The following is a 20,851-nucleotide window of genomic DNA, read 5'->3' on the forward strand; positions in this document are numbered from 1 at the left end:
GTGAAGAGTTGCAAAAATCAAGCAAAACAGAACAGAAGAAAACCAACGTTTGGTTCACGCTTATAGGTAAAATATAAAAAGGCATGTGTAAGTGTGGGTGTTGACATGTGTGTTTTGAATTTTGTGAGTGACATTTAGTCGTCGAGAAAGACAGAGAAATGAGAAAGGTGTCGATATGTGTTGAAACATCATGGTACTGGTGCAAGAAGAGCAGCATAAACTATGGTTAGTTGAGTGTTAAAGAAAGGTAAAGAAATGGAAGACAGTATACTGTTGATGGTGATTAAAGAATTATTAGTAAAGTTAATGAATAGAGTGTGGACCAGTTGGAAAAAAAAGTGATCAAGTTTGAAAATAGCATAGCATGTGAAGAGCAGCTATTGCATCGAAGGAAGCACGATGGTGCATGTTCTGAGTGTTTTAGAAGGCGCTTTTCACTGAAAGTGCTCACACATCTCTTGTCTTCCATGGAAAGCCAATCCAAACCTTTCAAACTTATCTTAATTAATTCAAACACCATTACCACCTTATTATTTTAAGCCCTAAACAACCGACCAAACTGAACCCTTCATGTGACAGATTATGATAGATTTCGAACCTTTCTTGTCATCATGCACCTGCTTAAATATTGCTACTTTAATTAATTCATTAATTATTTCATTATAACTCTTTTTATTAGATCAAGTTTTGCAAACATTGGTGCCATAATGTCAACGATTTTCCTTCTCTTTCATTGGTGCCTGCATGCTCCTTAGTGCCAATCTTAACTTGTTCCCATTATCATGTACTTTCAATTATTATTTTTTTTTCTTCTTCTTCTTCTTGGTTTATTTAACTATGGAGTATGCTTTGAATTTGAATGCATTGAACTTTTCTTGTGTAAGGCCTCATTTATTGCCGGGTCAACATTATTAATGAGCCTTGCTGTTTAAAACCTTATCCTCTTTGCAGATTCAATCTCTGCAACACAGCCAAAACTTAAAATGCTGTTTTTAGTTTTGTTCTTGCAAAAAACAAAAAAATTGAGTTTTACTTTGGTAATTTGTGATAAAAATTTCATTAAATAATGTTAATGTAAGTTTTACCCACTAAAACTCTTAATCTGATGGCAAAATGTTATGACAAATGCATATATATCTAAGTTCTGTGTTTAGAAAAAAAAAATCTCTTTATTCTTTTGTGCTTACACAATCATTCAAATATTGGTCTAGAATAATAACTTATTACTCAAACTCTCTTTAAAGGTGGTTTTTCAATAAATTTAAGGCCTATTTTAGTGTTGTGTTTGCTATTAGGGCATCATGTAGAAATATATGTTTATATTTAATTAAACTTATTCGAGAAGGAAAAATTAACAGTCCAATTTTGAGATGTTAATAATGTAAAAATTTTATAACATTTTTTACTAATTAAAAACTGGTTTGGATATAAACTTTTAAAAATTAAGCTTTAAAAAGTTACCAATTTATAACTACACAACAATATTATAAAAATGATAATTTTAAAAGAACATCGTTTAACGTATAACTTAGTGTCTATATATATATATATATATATATATATATATATATATATATATATATATATATATATATATATATATATATATATATAGAAGATTTAATGATGATAGAAATCAAAATTTTATATGAAGGAATCAAATTAACCATTCCCACATGTATGTATGAGAAGTAAATATATGGTTAATCAAACATATTTAAACTATTATAGTATTATAGTTAAATTAAAAAGTAAAGAATCTTCACAATAGGAGTAAGTTCGTCTGTGAAGCTCTCATATATAATTCATTGGACATAACAAAAAAAAACCACCGTACTATGTTTGAGGTATCGTAGTTTATGAAAAGGAGTGGTAGTGAAAAATATAATATATATTCCTTTGGAGATGAATTTTATATTTAGATTGTATTCTTATATTTATATAAAATAAATAATTATTAATATAGGGTGATTCGCCTAGGAGAAAAAAAGGAAATAGTAGGAAGCTTAAAGAATTTAGTTCCCACATATTTGGAAGTGCATGCAATTATATAGTTTAGAAACTTCTATGGGAAATTTGAAAAGTTTAGTAGTAATTAAATTGAGGTTTGTTGGAGCTTAGGGAACTTATATATAATAAAGGATATATTATAATAAAGGAATGTTGCAAGAACACATTGGTGTTTGATATTATGTATGAGAAAAGGAATTGTCTTTAAAGAAATATACACACTTGAAAGAATGATTACTTAGAAACAAACATGACTAGGTAGGGTTTGTTTAATACAATATTAATATTCTTGTTTAAGCTATCAATAAAAAGTGTTTTTATTTTTATTCAATAATAAATGTTTTTGGGCATTAAGATTTGTATTTTGGGAGGAATCATTGTTGGTAGAAACCTTAAACAACTCAATAGATTAATGTGTAAGAGAGTAGTGAAAGTGTCACAATATCCGCATTTGGTAATTACTTTAAAAACATGTGGATTAAGCAACTTGTGATATAAAATCCACTCTTAGCAGAGTATGTTTTATTTGATTTGATTTTTTAATCTCTAATTTAATTAATAACTTAGAGATTGTGAGATAGATATATCTCCTTTTATATATCATTCTTGTCCTTCTCTGTCCAATCAAACTAACTTAAAATAAGGGTTTAATATGATTTATAGAAGTTAATCATCTAAACATGGATTAGGCTTGTAAATAAAGCGATTAATTAACCATTTCATAGATATCAATTTGGTTGAGTAAATGTGCAAAACATTTATATATACAACCCTAAATTATGGAGTTTCTAGATGATTTCAAATCATTTAATAGGGTTAGGGTTGTTATACTTAATTTAATATTTTGTAGTTCCATAGTTTTTTTTTTCCTTAAAAATGTACATTATTAAGTTAAAGATAAAGCTGCTTACAAATTTTTAGTATATTGGAACAAATTATTGATATTTTTACTCTTAAATTATATAAATTTTGTGAACAGCTTATAATCAGGATTTCTAGAGAAATTTTTAATCACAAAATATTTCCAAATTAAACAAAATTAAAAATTATATATAATCTTTCAAAGAGAGATCATAGTAATATATTTATATAACAATAATTTAAGATTGGTTTTTTTTTTTTTATATTTTTTCGTGGACGACGAAAAAAATCATTACAATTTATTGAAATGCTTAAAGTTGAATAGTAAAACTTTAGTTATTAATTCAATTGAGGTGCAGCTAGCCTATCTAGTTAAAATTCTTAGATTTAGGGTTTTCTTATAGGATATCCAAATTTGTCTAGTTAAAATTCTTTGGTTTCTATATTCTCAAATTTTTCTAAAATCATTAAATACTTTTTGAAATTTGACTAGAGTAAAAATCTAAAATTTAATCTCTTTTTCTTATATTTACGTCTTCACAATACGTATCATTATTCTCAAAGTGTTGTACAACACACACATTCATAATTTTTCTTTTACTTTTCACTCTCTTTGTCATCTTGCACCCCTTAAAACACTCTTTTCCTTTTTCACTTTCACGATAGCATTTAGATATTTTACTCTCTCCACACGTTACACCTTATTTGCTCCAACATCTTTTTTCTCTTTTTTTAACACGACAAGATCACTCCAAGTAATCAAGTCCATTTTTTATTGTTTATTTGAGGATAGTATTCTGATGAGAAATAAATGTGATATTTGAACTAGATGTTGAAATCCATAGTCGATTTGGGAACGAAAAGTGGATTTAGCCTTTAGGTACCAAATTTGGAAATTATGTTAAACAAATATTTGAATTTAGAAATCCAGTTAAGAGATTGGATTTCAAAATCCAATGTAGGGAAAGTACCACATTTCTTAGGTGTATTGTTTTTAATGTTTATTTGAATTTGTTTGTTATAAAAATGACAAGAATACGAGGTGCCTCTACATACTAGGTTCAAAGTTCTACACAAGGTGAGGTGAGGCTAGAAGGAGACCTATGGCATCAACTTATAGATGGGTTATTTTGGTGAAGTTAGAGAAGCTACAACGTTAGCTGGTATTGATGTTGATGATCAATAAGAAGATGTTAGTAAGCAACACAAGGATGTTTTTCACAAAGAAGATGAAGAAGTTAAATATCTTAGAGTTCCACACGACAATTCTTTGCTAATAAGTTATGTTGATCACGTTGCATTTGCATTGTGAAAAGGAAAAATTAGTAATGTTTTTCTTTTCTTCTTTTTATGGTTGATGGTTTGTTTAAATTTTATGGTGGGAGATAAAGTTGGTCTCCTATGAAAAAAAAATGAAACAAATTTAGAACATGCATCTTGTTATTCATAATTATGTACTAAAATTTGGTTTAATACCTTTATGTGATATTTCGTACGATTATGCTGATAAGGAGTTGATATAGGTGTTTGTTGAGAGATGACATAGAGAGACAAACACTTTTCATGTCCTTGTTAGTGAGATGATCCCCACACTCGATGACATGTCGTCATTCTTATATCTGCCTAGTGGGACAATTTTGTCCGAATGAACTTTTAGACTTTGAAGTAGCTTTGAAAACTATCATGGACATTTTGGACGTAGAGTGAACAAGGGTTAAATCTAAGCTTAGGTAATGTTGTGGTCCCTATATAAGACTGAGTTGGTTGAGAGATATATACAACTACTGTCGTGAGAACCAATAATGGGATTATGTTGCATGGACCTATTTGTTGCATCTTGCTAGATGCATAATTTTTGCGGATAAGAGCACCACATACATTTATGTATCATATTTAATGCACTTTAGTGATCTGCAGTCATGTGATAAATATGTCTGGGAAATTACTGCACTTGTCTACTTCTACGAGCATTTCGTGACTTCCTAAATCGAATTTCCAAATCTAATGAGTTCTTAAACTGGATTTTCAAGTTTAGTGTGTTTCTAAATCTAATGAGTTACTTAATCGAATTTCGAAATTCAGTGTTTTTCTAAACCGAATTTCAAAATCTAGTAGTATCCTTAACCAGATTTTGAAATCCAATAACTTCCTAATTCAGATTTTGAAATTCGATAATTTCCTAAATTGAATTTTGAAAACTAATACATACTAAAATCCAATAAATTATTTAATCGGATTTCAAAATCTAGTGTTTACTTAAGCTCAATTTCGAAATCCAATTAATAATTTTATAAATTGAAGTTCAAAATGTGACACATACAAAATATAATAAAAATAAATATCAAATTCGATCTATTCTTGTTGAAAAATTAAAAAAAAAAAAACATATAAGTAAAGAAGAATGAAATGAATACATACTTCTTTGTTTCGAAGTTTCAAACGAATGAAGACGAACCAAAATGAAAAAACACACACAAATTTAATTGAAAGAGAAAGAAAGTTAAAATTTAAGAAAAGAGCATTAAAGTTGCTTCTGAAAGTGACTTAGGAGGGTCAAGATTAGTAAATATAGCACGTTCTGCATTAAATAGATTTGGTAAACAATAATTACCACTTACCTAATTAATTTAATATATTTTATATAGTCAGGAGACATATTTAGAATCGCAATAAAATTTAGAGCTGCAGGAAGAAAAATTAGAGATAAAGCGACCTTAAATTTTGAAACCCTTTTCATGATGGGCCAAAGGCCTGCCATCTACTTATTTCTTTTTGAACCTTCGTAATTTCAACCTATATTCTAATAAAGGTAATTTCTTCCTACACCTGCATAACCTATACTTTCTTTCTGTAGTCCAATAATTTTTTTCATTTTCCCCTTTTCGAATTATATAATTTCAAACCATTTTTTGACTTCCAAGTAATCAAAAGTTATTCTTTCTCTTAAAAAATAGTTTCAATTTACATAACTCCGGAGTTAAAAATGATTTTATATAATGTAATTTGAAAGTTTTTTTTTCTTAAAAAATTTCCAATTAAATAATCCAAAATTTAAAAATGATTTTTAAACTGTACAATCTGAAATCTATTTTTGAAAAAAAAAAAACTCTTTAAGTTGTAGAAATCAAAAGTTAAAAAGTAATTTTCGGATTGCAAGAGAAAAATGAGAAAACAATTATAGAGGTTGAGGAAGAAACTTATGTGCAGGAAAACAATGTTTTGTATTTCGAATTTTATTTTCTGAAATACAAAATAAAAAATTCATTCGAAATTGTATAATTTAAAATAAAATAAACTTTAAATACAAAGTAAAAATCTATGTTAAATCGTATATATCAAAACACAATCTATATTTTGAATTGCACATTTTATAATACTAAAATTTAGGGTATATGGAAAAATGAATGGTAGTGCAAAAAGTAACTGTCTCCTTGTTCATAGAAGTTATTGGCCCAATAAATAAAGTATTTACTAATTTATCGTGATTGGTATTACTTCCTGCGGCTGGTGTTTTTTATTACTGGACCCTACTAAACAAGTGAAATACCACAAATAACCTTTTTACGTTTTTTACTTTAACCCTATTTTTTTAACCGTTTAATATTCATCGAGGCAGCTGCAAAGTGCATCTCCTCATCGAGATAGCTTTTTTTTCTTGCAGCAGGGAAGAGGTACTGCTCGCGCAGATTAGTCATTGGAGCAGAGAACAGCAGCAGTGGTGGCTTCCTTCCGGCGTGCACACGGTGGCTTACTTCACCGGAGAGGTATGTTGTCTTCAAAAAGGATGTGCAGGAAGAAAGCCCAAAATATGGCCCAAAACATTCAATCTTGGGTTTTGTTTTCTGTACCCAGTGATTACTAGTTGCACTCTATGATTTTTAAAATTATATTTCTTCCTTTCATAATATATTTTAATGTGACTGCTACATTACGCAATTTGAAAATTTTTCCGGACAAGATTTTCAAAGTAAGAGGACTACTCCTTCCACCATCCCACATTGTTCACTGTACTATTATATTTTTAAAAATTTTAAAACTATCTTTTAAAAAATCATATATCTCTATTTTTTTTTTGAATGAATTTTAAAATTCGTTGAAGAATTTTTTTTTAACAGATTTCAATATCCGTTGTTGAAATCCGTTGAAAAATTTTCCAAAAACAGATTTTCGATATTTATTTAAAATATTTTTAAAAATTTTAACGGAAAGGAGCAATATGAAGTAGTGTAAAAAGTAACCCTCTCAAATTAAACTTCAAAACAAACTTTTGGAAACATCATTTGAAAAAAACAATGACATTGAAAATGGAATCTAAGAAACTGTTTTTTACTTCTCGTACTCCCACAATTTCTTCATGCACTCCCTGAAATTTTCAAAATGCATTTTTCTTTCTGAAATAGTGACCTCTAGATTACATGGAAGTTTTCCGAAACAAGATTTTCAAAATTTCTGAAATAATATTTTTGGAATAAAATTTATGAAACAGAATTTTTGGGATAAATTTTTCAAAATGTGATTGTTAAAATGGAATGTTCAGAACGTATGAGATCTGTTTTGGAATAAATTTTTTTTCTGAAATTCATAAAATGTGTTTTGAAATGTATTTTCTGAAATATTCATACATAAATATGTTCTCGAAATTATTTACCAAAACACCGTGAAATATTTTTCTGAAAAAACTTTCGTTGTTTGAATTTTTTTTTTTCTAGTATTATGGAGGCGCAGTTAGTAATCAGGGGTGCAGAAGCATTAGCCTAAGAAATTGTGATAAGGCGACTAATTATTGATATATATATTATGGTAAAAAAGATATTATCAAATTCACAAAACATAAATAAGTACTTTGATAAACAAATTTTTTAAGTTTATTTTATACAATTTTGATTTATTTTTTATTTTTAAATGTGTGTCAGAGGACAGCCTATCATTTTCCTTTTCTCCAAAACCATTATATCCATAATTTTTCACCTCAAAATGTGTGAAAACTCATCTCCTAAAAATGTACTCATATTTTTCATTTCCTACTTAAATATCTATTTTTTATTTCTATATCTGTCCTTTCATTATCTTATAAATTTATTATTTGTTTTTTCTCTTTAATTATATATATATATATGAATATTCTGAAGGTTTATAAAAGAATTTCATTTTAAAACAAGAAATCACTTAATTGATAAAATAATTGTTTTGGTATACGTATACTCTTACATTCCTTTCCAAATTTTACGGTATTCAAGATAACCACAATTATTTGGAGTCAAAACTAGATTTTTTTTAATAATTCATAATGTCAATAAATATAATTTTTAAAATTAAAAGGTGTATCAATTTAAAATGGATGAATAAAAATCTAATTTTCTTCTTGATAAGAAAGAAGTTTGTGTCGTGTAAATCTCTCATTTTACAATGGACAATGATATTTTAACAATTTATTTTTAACAATTTTTTGACAACAGGACACGTGTTACAATTGTATTGATCTGTTTAAATTTATTCTAAAAGAATATTTGAAACGGACCAATAATAAATTATACATTGTCAAAAAAAGAGTTATTAAAGAGATTTTTTGCTTCCAAAGTATATACAGAAGAAACAGAAACAGAAAAACAGTTGAAACTCTAACTTGCAACTCCATTTCGCATCATGCATCGAAATTCTTCAAAATCTACAAAGCCATCTCCGTTCTTATCAATAGCTTTGATCATTCGTTTGCAGTCTCTGAGGCTGCAGTTTTCACACCCTAGATTGAAGAGAACTCTGTGCAGTTCCTTCGCTGAGATGAGGCCATTCTTGTCAGTATCAAAGACAAGAAAAGCATCCATCAGATAACCATTAATCATTTCTTCTTCTTCCTTTTCTTTCTCCATGCCATTCATGACAACAACCATGAACTCATTCAAGTCCACAAACCCATCTCCATTGAAGTCCAACACTCTCACCATGCCTTCAGCTTCCTTTGCAGCAGTGCACTTGTTGTATCCAAGGCATGCAAGCACTTCACTTAGCTCACTGCTTGAGATCTTCCCATCCCCATTAGAGTCAATCAGCTTGAAAACTTGATGAAACTGAGAGGAAAGCTCCATGTGAAGGAAAGAAGAGGTTGTTGACAAGCCAGAAAATTTTCTCTTGATTCTTGGTTGCTTCAACATAGATTTGGCCTTCCTGAGAAGAAAGGTGAAGAAAGTAGTGAAGGGTTGCAACATAGTTGATAAAGAGAGATTGAAGATAAGAACTGTGATGATATATAGTTGAGTTGAGCATATATGTGTAGTGTAGGGTAGGGTGACTTTATTTATGACATACCCTTTTGTCACCTTGTCAATTGTATAACACTTTGCAAAAGGCTGAACGAACCCTTTCTGAGACAAAACATGGGGTCTGCATATTCTCTTCTCTTTCTTCTTTGTGTGTTGCATCAGCTGGTTTTGAAACTGTGGTTGATTAAACCAGACACAACAGCATTAGATAAGGATTAGAAAAGTTATTAGAGTGATGAAGGTCTTGATTGGTGGCTGATGTACAAAAGTCATCAAGTATTATTATCATCAACGTATAATTACTATGTGCTACCAACTTTCGCTTTCACAGGCCTACAATATCTGTTGTGGTTTTCGAATTAAATTGACCAAGCATTTCTCATTGCTCACTGTGTATTTGGATTCAAGAAGACAATTTAATCATCTTTTGTCACCAACTTGTGTTCTATGTTATAAGCAGTATTATAAAATGGTTATTTTGATTCTTAAAGTGACAGGTTCTGTTATTCAGACCAGTTACTAAAACTGAAATATGTAATGGAATATAAATGGTAGAATGAAACACTTTTATATTCATTTATTACATAATATAAATATAAATTAGTTATAAAAGTATAAAGTTTTGTATTTTTTAAGAAAAAAAAAATAAAAAGTAAAAAAAAAAAGATAAAATGTAAAAAAGTTAGGTGTGTCACGTAATATTTTTCATTGTAAAATTAATAAATGGTTTAATTATGTTTTTTGTGTGTAAAATATAAGAAAAAAAATTGTAGTTTTGGTTGCTCAAATTTTAAGACTCTCTTTGGTTCTTTTAAATTTCATGAAAATATATGAAAATAAGATCAAACATTGAACACTAATTTTAAATCTTAAAAGACTTATATATCTTAGTTTTTTTTTAAAAATTAACTAGAATATTTTTTTTCTCATTTTGAAGAACTAAAAAAGTTAAAATTTGAACAACAAAATCATAGTTGTTTCAAATTTCAGAAGTTTAAAATATAATTCAATCTTAATATTATATATTACTTATTTTTGTCTTCAAATATTTCTAATGTTATCATTTTATTCATACTTTTTATTTTTAATCAATTTAGTTTTTATTTATATTCGAGTAATTATTGAGAATTACATTATCATGGATTAAAATATCGGGAAAAGAAACTTGTTTCCCTGATCTTTTAGTTCTTTATGGTTGCATTTATTTTGTTTATTTTTATTTCAATAAGATATTAATCATTCAAATTCAAACAAGAATAAGATTGGTGTCGATTCTTTTAAGGTAATTTTCATATAATAATATCCCACCTGGTAGTGAGAATGAATAGAATGAAATATTAATATTTGCAATTGCTATTCCCTTGTATTATTAGCATGGCCGGCCTAAAACTGTTGTATATAACATCAATCATAACGAGTTAATGAAAGAATTTTATTATTATTTATATTTTATATTTTAAAAATAAAAAAAATATAAATCTATATAATATGGTCCTCCTCAAAAGTCACTTTTCAATTTATAATTGATTGGTACTTTACATTACATTATCTTTATATTTTTGTTAACTTGTATGGGAAGTGTTATTTATATAGATGAACTTTACCCATCAATAGTTCAGCTAATAAAGACATTTAGTTTGTGGTATCTCTCATAAATATAAGGATAATGATATTTTGACAACACTTTTTGACAACTTTTTTTATAACGGGACGTGTATTATCATTTTATTTTTTTATTTAAATTTATGTTTAAAAAATATTTAAAATAGATCAATCACAAACTACCATATATACATTGTCAAAAAGTTGTTAAAAAGAGTGTTGTTAAAAGAAGTTTTTCCTAAATCTAATGATATAACTAAGACAAAAAAAAATAGTAATGAAATATGTCATCATTTAATACTCTAACTTTTCAAAACAGAATTTTCCTCTTTTCTGAAATGATTGATTGAGGATAAGTTGTATTGGTTGAACTCCAATAAAGGTATTTGTGGAGTTCAATGAAGAACGAGAAACATGACTACTCAAATATCCTTAAAGTTGATGTTAAAGAGTAACATGCATAGTTTACCTTCAAAGTCTTTATAGATAAAAATGTTTGTTTGATACTCTTCCTAAAAATACATTCATTTTACACTCTTTTTAATAATATAATAATATGTATTATACTTTTAAGTTAAAAAAAATAAAATAAATGTAATTAAAATATTATTATTTTTTAATGTCAAATATGTAATTTTCTTTTTCATATAACCATCAAAAATGGAAAAAGTTTATTTCACATTCTTGTTTAAAGATTCGAACATATATTTTGGAGTAACCTAAAATCAAATATTAATATTTTTAGTCAAACATTCTCGTACAAAAAGTAAAACAAATAAAAAAGGTAAAAAAAATATAATAAAATCATATTTGAAAATCTTAAAAATATGCTAGTTAAAGATAAAGATTTATAGGTCAAGGAGATATTACACATATTATAAAACTATCATTACATACCACAATCATCTATAAAAGAGAATCATTTTGACTTACATTAGGAACATGTGTCCTGATTTCGATTGAAATGAGTGAAACATCTTGGCGACAATAATTTGACAACATATAGTTAGACACAATCAAATATTCTGTCAGATATTTTATCATTTATAATTTTTGATTTTCATGATTCATAATATAATTTTTTTTGTGGTGTAATGTTATAGTAATTACTGTAATTATTCATTAGCATCCTATTTAAGAAAGTATTTATCCATATTTAAACAATACATGGTGAATGCATATAAACACATTCAGTACCATTTTCTATCTTGGTATCAAAGTTATCAAGCAAACAACTATTGACCCATAACCACAACCATCCTATCATTTGCTGCCAATCAGAAAAAGGACATACCTCCTACAATCTCAATCAAGTTGGACAGAGACAATTATCCATTACGAAAATCTCTAGTCTTACTAGTAATCAGAGGATGTAAACTTGATGGTTATATACTAGGAACAATAAAATGTCCAGTCCAATTCATTGTTGTAGAGAACATGACAATAAAAGACAATCCTAATTGTGAGGATTTACAAGCCCAAGGTCAAGCCATCATAGGATGGCAGATGAATTCTATGTCAATTGATATTGCAACTCAATTGCTTCATTATGAAACATCCAAACAACTTTGGGATAAAGCTCAAAGTCTTATGGGTGCATACACCAAATCCAAAATCCTTTATTTGAAATCTAAATTTCACAGCACGCGTAAATGAGACATAAAGATGGAACAATATCTTGGCAAGATGAAAAATCTTGTTGACAAGTTAAAGCTAACAGGTTCACCAATCTCTAACTCTTATTTAGTGATTCAGACACTAAATGGTTTGGATTCTGATTATAATCCAGTGGTTGTCAAGCTGTTTGACCAAATTAACATTAGTTGGGTTGAATTACAAACTTAATTGTAAACCTTTAAAAGCATATATATTAGATCAACTCAATAATTTCAACAGTTTTAACCTAAAATGTCTCTGCAAATTTTCTTCCAAGAAGGAGTCTAGAGAAATAGATTTAGATCCCAAGGTGATTGGAGAGACTGTAATTTCAGAAGCATGAAAGGTAGCAAAGGAAGAGGTACAATGTTAAAACCAATATGTCAGGTATGTATAAGGATTGCCCACATTGTTATACAATGTTATTATCGATTTAATAAGTCCTATACAAGAAAAACTAAATATGTTGAAAGTGAAAAACTAAATCTGTTGAAAGTGAAAAACAAGGAACACACAGTGCATTCATAGTTTCACTTTATCAAGGTCAAGATTATGAATGATATTTTGACATGGAGCCAACAACCATGTGATTCACCAAAGTGACAAAATTCAGGAACTTGGTGAAAATAATGGTATGAATTATTTACTTGTTGGTAGGTGTAAGATTGGAAGTAATGGCCTCATGATCAACCAAATTGAATAATCTTCATCTGCATAATGTTCTTTGTATTCCAAAAATCACCAAAAATTTGCTGAGTATTTCAAAATTGACTGTTGACAACAATATTCTTGTTAAGTTTGATGAAAATTGTTGCTTTGTGAAGGACAAATTGATAGGGAAAGCTCTTCTAAAAGGGGAACTTATGTATGGCTTGTATCAACTACGTGACAATAAAGACTCTTCTAAAAGAGGTATGGTCTAGAAGTGAGGTAAATCTTTCACACCTGATAGTTTTTGGTTGTGCTTCATATACTTTATTAGACTCTAAGAGTAAAGAAAAATTGGAACTTGAGGCAAAATGATGTTATTTCATTGGTTATGGATCTGACATGCATGAGTACATGTTTTGGAATGACATAACAAGAAAATTACCAGTAGAAATGTTACTTTTAATGAAAACATAGTATATAATGTCAAGACTGCAAAATCCGTAAATGAAAATAAACAATCAAAGCAAGTATCATTAGAAGAAATTTTAGAAAGTGATGTAGTTAACAAAGACAAAAATTGGAGGTAGAGCCCGAGTTAGAACTTGAACACATAGTAAAGTCAAAAACTCTGAAAGTCGTGATTAGAAGATCTAATAAAACAATTGTACCAGCATAAAGGTATTCTCCTTCATTACACTACTTGTTTGTTAATTCATGTTGTTGAACCAAAGCATTTTGTTGAGTTTATGCAGGAAGATGAATATATTAAGAGGGAACTAGCAATGAAAGATGAAATAAAGTCTCTTTAGAAGAACAAAACATGGTCTTTAACCAAGCTACCAGGAGGAAATAAGGTTAACCAAACATATAGGTTAAAAGATGAAATAAGGTTAAAAGAAGAACTAAATGGAAATAGAAGATATAAGGCTAGACTCAAAGTAATAGGATTTCAATCGAAACAAGGAATTGACTTTACAAAAATTTTCTCTCCTATTGTCATGACTACCATTAGAGTCATTTTAAGTATAGTGGTTGTAGAAAATGAGTAGTTAAATGTCAAAACTACATTCCTACATGGAGATCTTGAGGAAGAAATCTGTATGGCACAACTCGAAGGTTTTGAAGCACAATGCAAAGAGAATCTTGTATTCAAAATTCATAAAAGCTTGTATGGATTGAAACAAGCACTGAGGCAATGGTACAAGAAGTTTAATGAGTTTATGACAAACTTGGGATTTCACATATGTGAAGAAGATTATTATTCTTAGCAAATTTAATGTTGGAAATGTTAAAACTAGGAATACACATTTGAAAACTCACTTTAAAGTTTTCAAAAGGATAATTTTTGATGAAGAAGTAAATTACATGTCTAAAGTGCCATATGCATGTGTAGTAAAGTAGGGTTTCTATTTAATTTTGGAAAGGAGCATTGGGGAGGTGTGAAATGGATATTGAGACATTTGAAGGGCACTTCAAAGATGAATTTGTATTTTAGAAGAAGCAGTCTCACTTTAGAAGAATGCAGACTTAGGAGAAGATCTGGATGGTAGAAAAGGCTTACATTTTTACATTGAATGGTATAAGTATCATTGGAAGTCTAAACTTCAAGGAAGAGTCTCCCTCTTAACCATTGAGGTTGAGTATGTAGTTATCTCAGAAGCAACAAAATAGATTACATAGTTGAAGAACCTTCTAAAATAATTATGGAAAGAGAAATATGACTCTCTATTATTTAGTGACAATGAGGGTGCTATATATCTTGCTAAAAATCCAATTCTTCATTTTAGATGCAAGCACATTGAATTGAAGTATCATTTTTTGAGAAACCTAATAAATGATGAAGACTTGACTTTTTCAAATATTCCAAGTGTAGAGAATCCAAATAATATGTTAACCTTGTTAGAACAAATAAGTTGAAGATTTCTATTGCCTCAACTAACATTCAAGAGTAATTAATGATGAAGACAAGTATACTAGGTAATAACGTAAATCAAATTTCAAGAGAGAATGATTAATATTATGGAATTTGATTTAGTCCCACATTATTTAGTATTGTGAGATGTTCTTCATTTTCCTTTATAAGCAACACTATGTAAGATTTGAAAGATACACACAAAAAATGAACATATTTCCTAATGTAGTGTGAACATAAATATACACACACTAGTGCAGTCAGGGGATACGACACCGGTTATTTTTGCTAATAGGCATCGGTTCCTGAACCGAAGCAATAACATTTTATCTTTTTAAATATTTTTTTTCGCCGGACTTTATACCTCGGTTCCTTGGTGAACCGAGGTCGTTTCTCCCACTCTACTGCCTCAGTTCAAGCTCCAATCGAGGCAGTAAGGTCCCTTTTTTTTTTCTTCTATAGCCAGCCTTTATGCCTCGGTTGATGACTGAACCGGTGCCATAGGGTTACTTTCTGCCTCGATTGTGGCATGAACCGGTGCATATTCCCCTGTTTTTTTTTAAGAACAGGTCTGTTTCTGCAACATTCCCAACTGCAGAAATAGACCTACATATAATTTTACAGTCAGAACAATCCAAAATAATCCAAAAGCATATATTTTGAATGAAAATTATATTAAAACACACATACATTTAATGTAATAAAAAATCAACTTCTTGGAAGCATAAATCAATCCAATGTAATCATAAATCAATCCAATGTACAAAGTTAAAGTAGTAATGATGTACAAAAGCATACAAAAACTTAGAAGCATAAACTTAGAACTTACTATATCCTAATATGTACTACATACTATTATATAATTGAGTTACATATTTAGCCAGTGTTTTCCTCACGAGTTTAAGTGTCTTCTCTGGAATTGGAGCAGTTATATTGAATTTCTACATAGAACACAATGATTTCAATTAGTGCATATGAAATCTAAACTATAGAGAAAATAAAATTCAAACCTAAATATTACTGTTTCCCATCCACTAGTGTAATGTGCACGAATAGTGGTCATCATCCAAACATGACATAGTAACCACATTCATATGACCTCGTTTGTCTATTACACTACAATATAACATCATAATTATAAAATTTTAAGTAACATCATTGGAATGGTACAAAATGTAACAAAGTATGGACTAAAATACCAAACCTTAAGAATACTATTTAATTATATATTTCTCTCTCATAATAAATATATATAAAAAAGTTTAAAAAGAAAATCATTAAATTACACTGAAAATGTGGTCCTTGAATAAAAACATTTTATGAAGAATAGTAACTTTTGTGAATTTCAATATGTAAAATTGTATCTTTTCTTGGCATTTTGGATGACTTATAACATTGCTTGCAAAGTATGGGAAATGAAAAACTCATACACTTTGATATTGACAAAACTGGAATAGGGCACAGTTGGTTTGACCGTGGATCAAAACCACATATTTAATATTTAAAATTTTGAGTTATCTTTCCCACAAAAGCATCTAATAAATCTATTTCTGTGTGGCTGAAGCCTTGCTTCTTGCAGCATGTCTATAATTTATTTTTTAAAGAACTGTACATCCACTCTTTCCAGGCCCACTTTCCACTTCTTCATCATCTAGATCATTCCTTTTCCTTTAATTCTTTAATTTCTCCAATTCTTTATTCTGTACATCCACTCTTCCCAGACCCACGTTCCACTTCTACTTCATCTAGATTTTTCCTTTTCCTTTCATTCTTTTATTTTGTTACCTTCTTCCATCTTTCAACACATCACGTTAAAAATCATTATTTATTTTCTTAACAGATATAACATCACTAGTAACATTTTATTTTCTTAAAACAAGTTATTTCTTCTCTTTGTTATGATATCCCAGAGCACAATACAATAGCATCAGTGGTAACAATCAAGAATTTCTCAGCTACACTCATCTATAAAGTTAGAAGGCTTTTCAAAATATTTACCTCGAAGGAGAAGAATCGGCTGCAAAGAGAAAGATGAACGCGAGAGCAACACGGCCAAAGGAAGTGGTGCAGCAGGGGCAGAGCAACGGGGATGGAGCAGCGGGGGCGGTGCAGCAAGGGTGGTGTGGCGGGGGCAGTGCAGCGGCTGCATCGACAAGTCAAATTGAGGCACCAACGTGAGAAAGATGAACGCGAGAAGCACCAATGCGGGATGCACCTTGGACGTGAAGAACACGAGAAGCACCAGTGAGAGAAAAGCTTCGCCGCCGCTAGGGAAGAAGAGCCTAGGAAGGTTGCGAGAGGAAGTTCCAAAACTACGAGTTTCGTAAGATAAAATTTTTAACCCTGGGTAATTAAAACCATACTATCTCGGTTATACCTTCACCTGAGGTAGTAAAGGATTACATGCCTCAGTTAAACAGAGCACCCAATGCCTATTCCCAAAAAAAAAAGAATAAAAAATCTGAAATGACTATATGCTTTGGTGATCAGACATGTCAGAGGTTTGCAGAAGACAGTACATCGGTTCCCTGCATAGTCGAAGTAGAAGGTTAGTTATATGCCTCGGTTCTGAGTCAACCGAGGCAGTAAATCATGTTCAAAATCCTATCAGGCAAAAAGGTCAATTCTAGAGGGACTTTAGGCTTCAGTTATGAGTTTAGCCAAGGCAGAAAAGCCTTTTGACACCGGTTCCAGCATAACCGAAGCATATAAGTTCCACGAAACTATCAAAATGCCACCGTGTTTATATAGGTCTCTGTTTCTCTTAATCTGGGGCCTATTATGCGAGTTTAAATACTGTTTTTTTACTAGTGACATTGGAGGCCGAATCACGTTAAATACTTATGTTGTTTATTTTTATCTCCTTCTGTTGAAGTATAATGTCTTTATTTTATTATTAATATTATTTATGTTAGGGTTTTGTTAGGGGCTTCCTGCCCTTTTATCTTTCAGACTGTCTTCTATAAATATAGTAGTAAGTTGTATCAGACTTCCTTAATCAAAATATAAGACTTTTCATTTTCTCTCAACTTCAAGTTGGTATCAAGAGCTAGAACCTTGTGTTTTCTTCATCTATCGTCGGTGGCATCGTCTCTCTGTCATTTTCATTGTTCGCTCCACTGTCCGCCGCCGCCCAACGTTGCTTTCTCCGGTGAAGTCAAGGGTTAGGTGCGCCTTGAGAAGCGCAACCCAACCTTGGTGGTCCCGTCCTCCGAAGCCTCCACACCAGCCGCCACGCACCGCTTCTTTCCGTCCAGTCTCGCTCGCATGTTTTGTACGCACCGCCTTCCCGATGTCAGAGTTACATCGCGTCACTGCAGATCGTCTCGTTGGGGCTTCTTGAGTGTGTTTTGGTTCCTGTTTCTCCGTTTCGTTGGCTTGGGCTCATACTTAGGGTTTTCTCCCTCACATTTTTGAGACCCTAAGTCCCATTTCTTCTCACAGTTTTAAAATGGCTTCTTCTACTAGAAGTAATTCCTCTTTATCTGCTACCCTTATCATTACATCTACAAAACTGAATTGGAAAAATTATTTATCATGGTCCTCTGTTGTGGAATTGTGGTTTCTTGGTCAAGGACACCATAATCACCTTAAACAAGATATTTCTATGGTCCCAGATGAAGAAAAATCCCAGTGGCAGAAATTAGACTTTCAGTTATGTGCTGTTTTGTGGCAATCGGCTGAGCAAGAGGTTCTACATATCTTGAGACCCTATAAGACATGCTCCTCTTTTTGATAAAGGGCCCAAGATATTTTTGCTAATGATGTGAACGTCTTTTCGATGCAACCTAAAGAGCAACTTCTCTCAAACAAGTCAACCATGATATGGTTTCCCATTTAGCAAAAGCTCGGGCTGTAGTAGAAGAGTTAAAGAACTTCTTTGTAGCTGATTCATTACAAAATATCAACAAAAAGCTTGACAAGTTTTACATGGTCCTAATTTCGAAAATTTTACACTCTGATTTTGATCATGTACGTGATCAAGTTTTAGCTGGTGATCAAATCTCGTCGATGGATGACTTAGTTACTCGACTCCTTCGGGTACCTACATTGGTAAAAGATGAGAATTTAAGTGATGCTATTGAAACATCAACAATGGTGACACCACGAGGAAGAGGAGGAGGTAGGAGAACCACGTCCTCAATGCTCATATTGTAAGAGAATGGGTCACACCCAAGTGTCGCAACCGGGATCGTGACGGGACGGCGAACCAAAAACAAACAGGTTTAAGAAAAGATTTTGGGAGTCACTACCATAATTTATTCTGGAAAAACTATGGAAAACCATAAAATAAGACATGGTCTACGAAAAATAGATTTGAGGTTCGGGAATCAATTACGCGGAAGGAAGGTATTAGCACCTTACAACGCTTGCCCAAAAGTAGTACCTTTAATTAAATGTATAAAGTTGATGTGGTTTTTCAAAATATTTATTTTTCCATAAAAATAATAATATAAAGAAACTATTAAGAAACAAAAAATATTTTTTGTTTCTTGAACCCGACAAGGATTGATCTTGCTCCTATGTATATCCATTTTAAAAAATCATATTTTTCTCTTTAGAAAGAAACCGATGCAGCAAATTATATCAATATATTATTTTAATTATTATTTATCATTATTGGCCTAATATTGATTCAAATTATTACCATATTAAACTAATATTTTAAAATTACGTATACATTTTTTAAGGAAATTAATTTGTTATTTTCTCCTTCCTTTTTTCTACCCATCATTAACTATTATTTTGTTATTCTTTAATTTTAATTATTTACTTTCCGGACGAAATTGGGTGTTGACACCAAGATAAATGTTATTCCTTGCATGGCTTTCCAGACAAAGCTGCTCATGTGTCTAAATCTGATAATTCAGAGTATAGAATTTCTGATGAAGAGTACCAAGAGTTTTTGAGGTAAAAGTTTGAAAAATCTTCTAATTTTGGCCAATCTTCCTTAATGTCAAATGTGTCAACTGTTTGCATCTCTCAATCTGTGGAAGGTCATAGTCCATGAATTCTTTACTCAGGTGCCTGAGATCATATCTCTGGTAACATCCCTTCATTTTCTTCCATGTCCTCTCTAAAAACTCCTCATTTCATTACTATTGCTAATGGATCCAAAGTTGCATCTCAGGGGATTGGCAAAGTTTCCTTATCTCCTTCACTAAAATTGAATTATGTTTTGCATTGTCCTTACAATTTAATTTCTTTGAGTCTATTGACTCGTTCCTTAAATTGTTCTGTAACCTTTTTTGCTAATTCCTTTGTTATAAAGGAACATGGTATGGGTCGTCTGATTGGAGAAGGACATGAGTCATGAGGACTTTATTTCTTAAAACCTAACTCCTCAATTTTCTGTTTTGCAGCTTCATCCCCAAAACTTTTGCATGATCGGTTAGGTCACCCAAGCTTATCCAAGTTGAAGATGATGGTTCCAAGTCTCAAACACATTTAAGTCTTAGATTGTGAGTCTTGCCAGTTAGGAAAACAAGTTAGATCTTCCTATCCTAAAAACTTGGAGACACAATGTAATTTTGCCTTTTCAACTATTCACTCTAATATTTGGGGACCAAGTCGTGTTACTTCTTTTGGTTTTAATTATTTTGTAACCTTCATTGATGAATTTTCTCGATGTACTTGGGTTTGTTTAATGAAAGAGAGATATGAACTTTTGGCAATATTTGTGTCTTTTTTTAATGAAATTAAGAACCAATTTGGAAAGACAATTAAAATCCTCAGAAGTGATAATACTAAGAAATACTTTTTTTGCAACATTTTCTTCACTTTTATCTTCTCAAGGAATTTTACACCAGTCAACATGTCCCCACACTCGACAACAAAATGACTTTGTAGAGAGAAAGAATAAACATCTCATTGAAACTGCACGTTCCCTGATGTTGAATAC

At 30.5% G+C, this 20,851-nt stretch overlaps 1 protein-coding gene across 1 annotated transcript; it reads right to left on the reverse strand.

Moving 5' to 3' along the window:
• Positions 1 to 8,458: 8,458 nt before the first annotated feature.
• On the reverse strand, positions 8,459 to 9,074 carry LOC106779443 (probable calcium-binding protein CML23). The gene has a single exon (XM_014667544.2). It carries the CDS (start codon positions 9,072 to 9,074, stop codon positions 8,490 to 8,492), a length of 585 nt encoding a protein of 194 aa, XP_014523030.1. The 3' UTR covers positions 8,459 to 8,489.
• Positions 9,075 to 20,851: the final 11,777 nt, after the last annotated feature.

This window comes from Vigna radiata, unplaced genomic scaffold (genome assembly GCF_000741045.1).
Source record: "Vigna radiata var. radiata cultivar VC1973A unplaced genomic scaffold, Vradiata_ver6 scaffold_281, whole genome shotgun sequence".
Taxonomy (NCBI): domain Eukaryota; kingdom Viridiplantae; phylum Streptophyta; class Magnoliopsida; order Fabales; family Fabaceae; genus Vigna; species Vigna radiata.

Bases quoted from the DNA above. Each gene is read 5' to 3' on its own strand.
- LOC106779443 (XM_014667544.2), bottom strand. From the start codon at position 9,074: ATGTTGCAACCCTTCACTACTTTCTTCACCTTTCTTCTCAGGAAGGCC.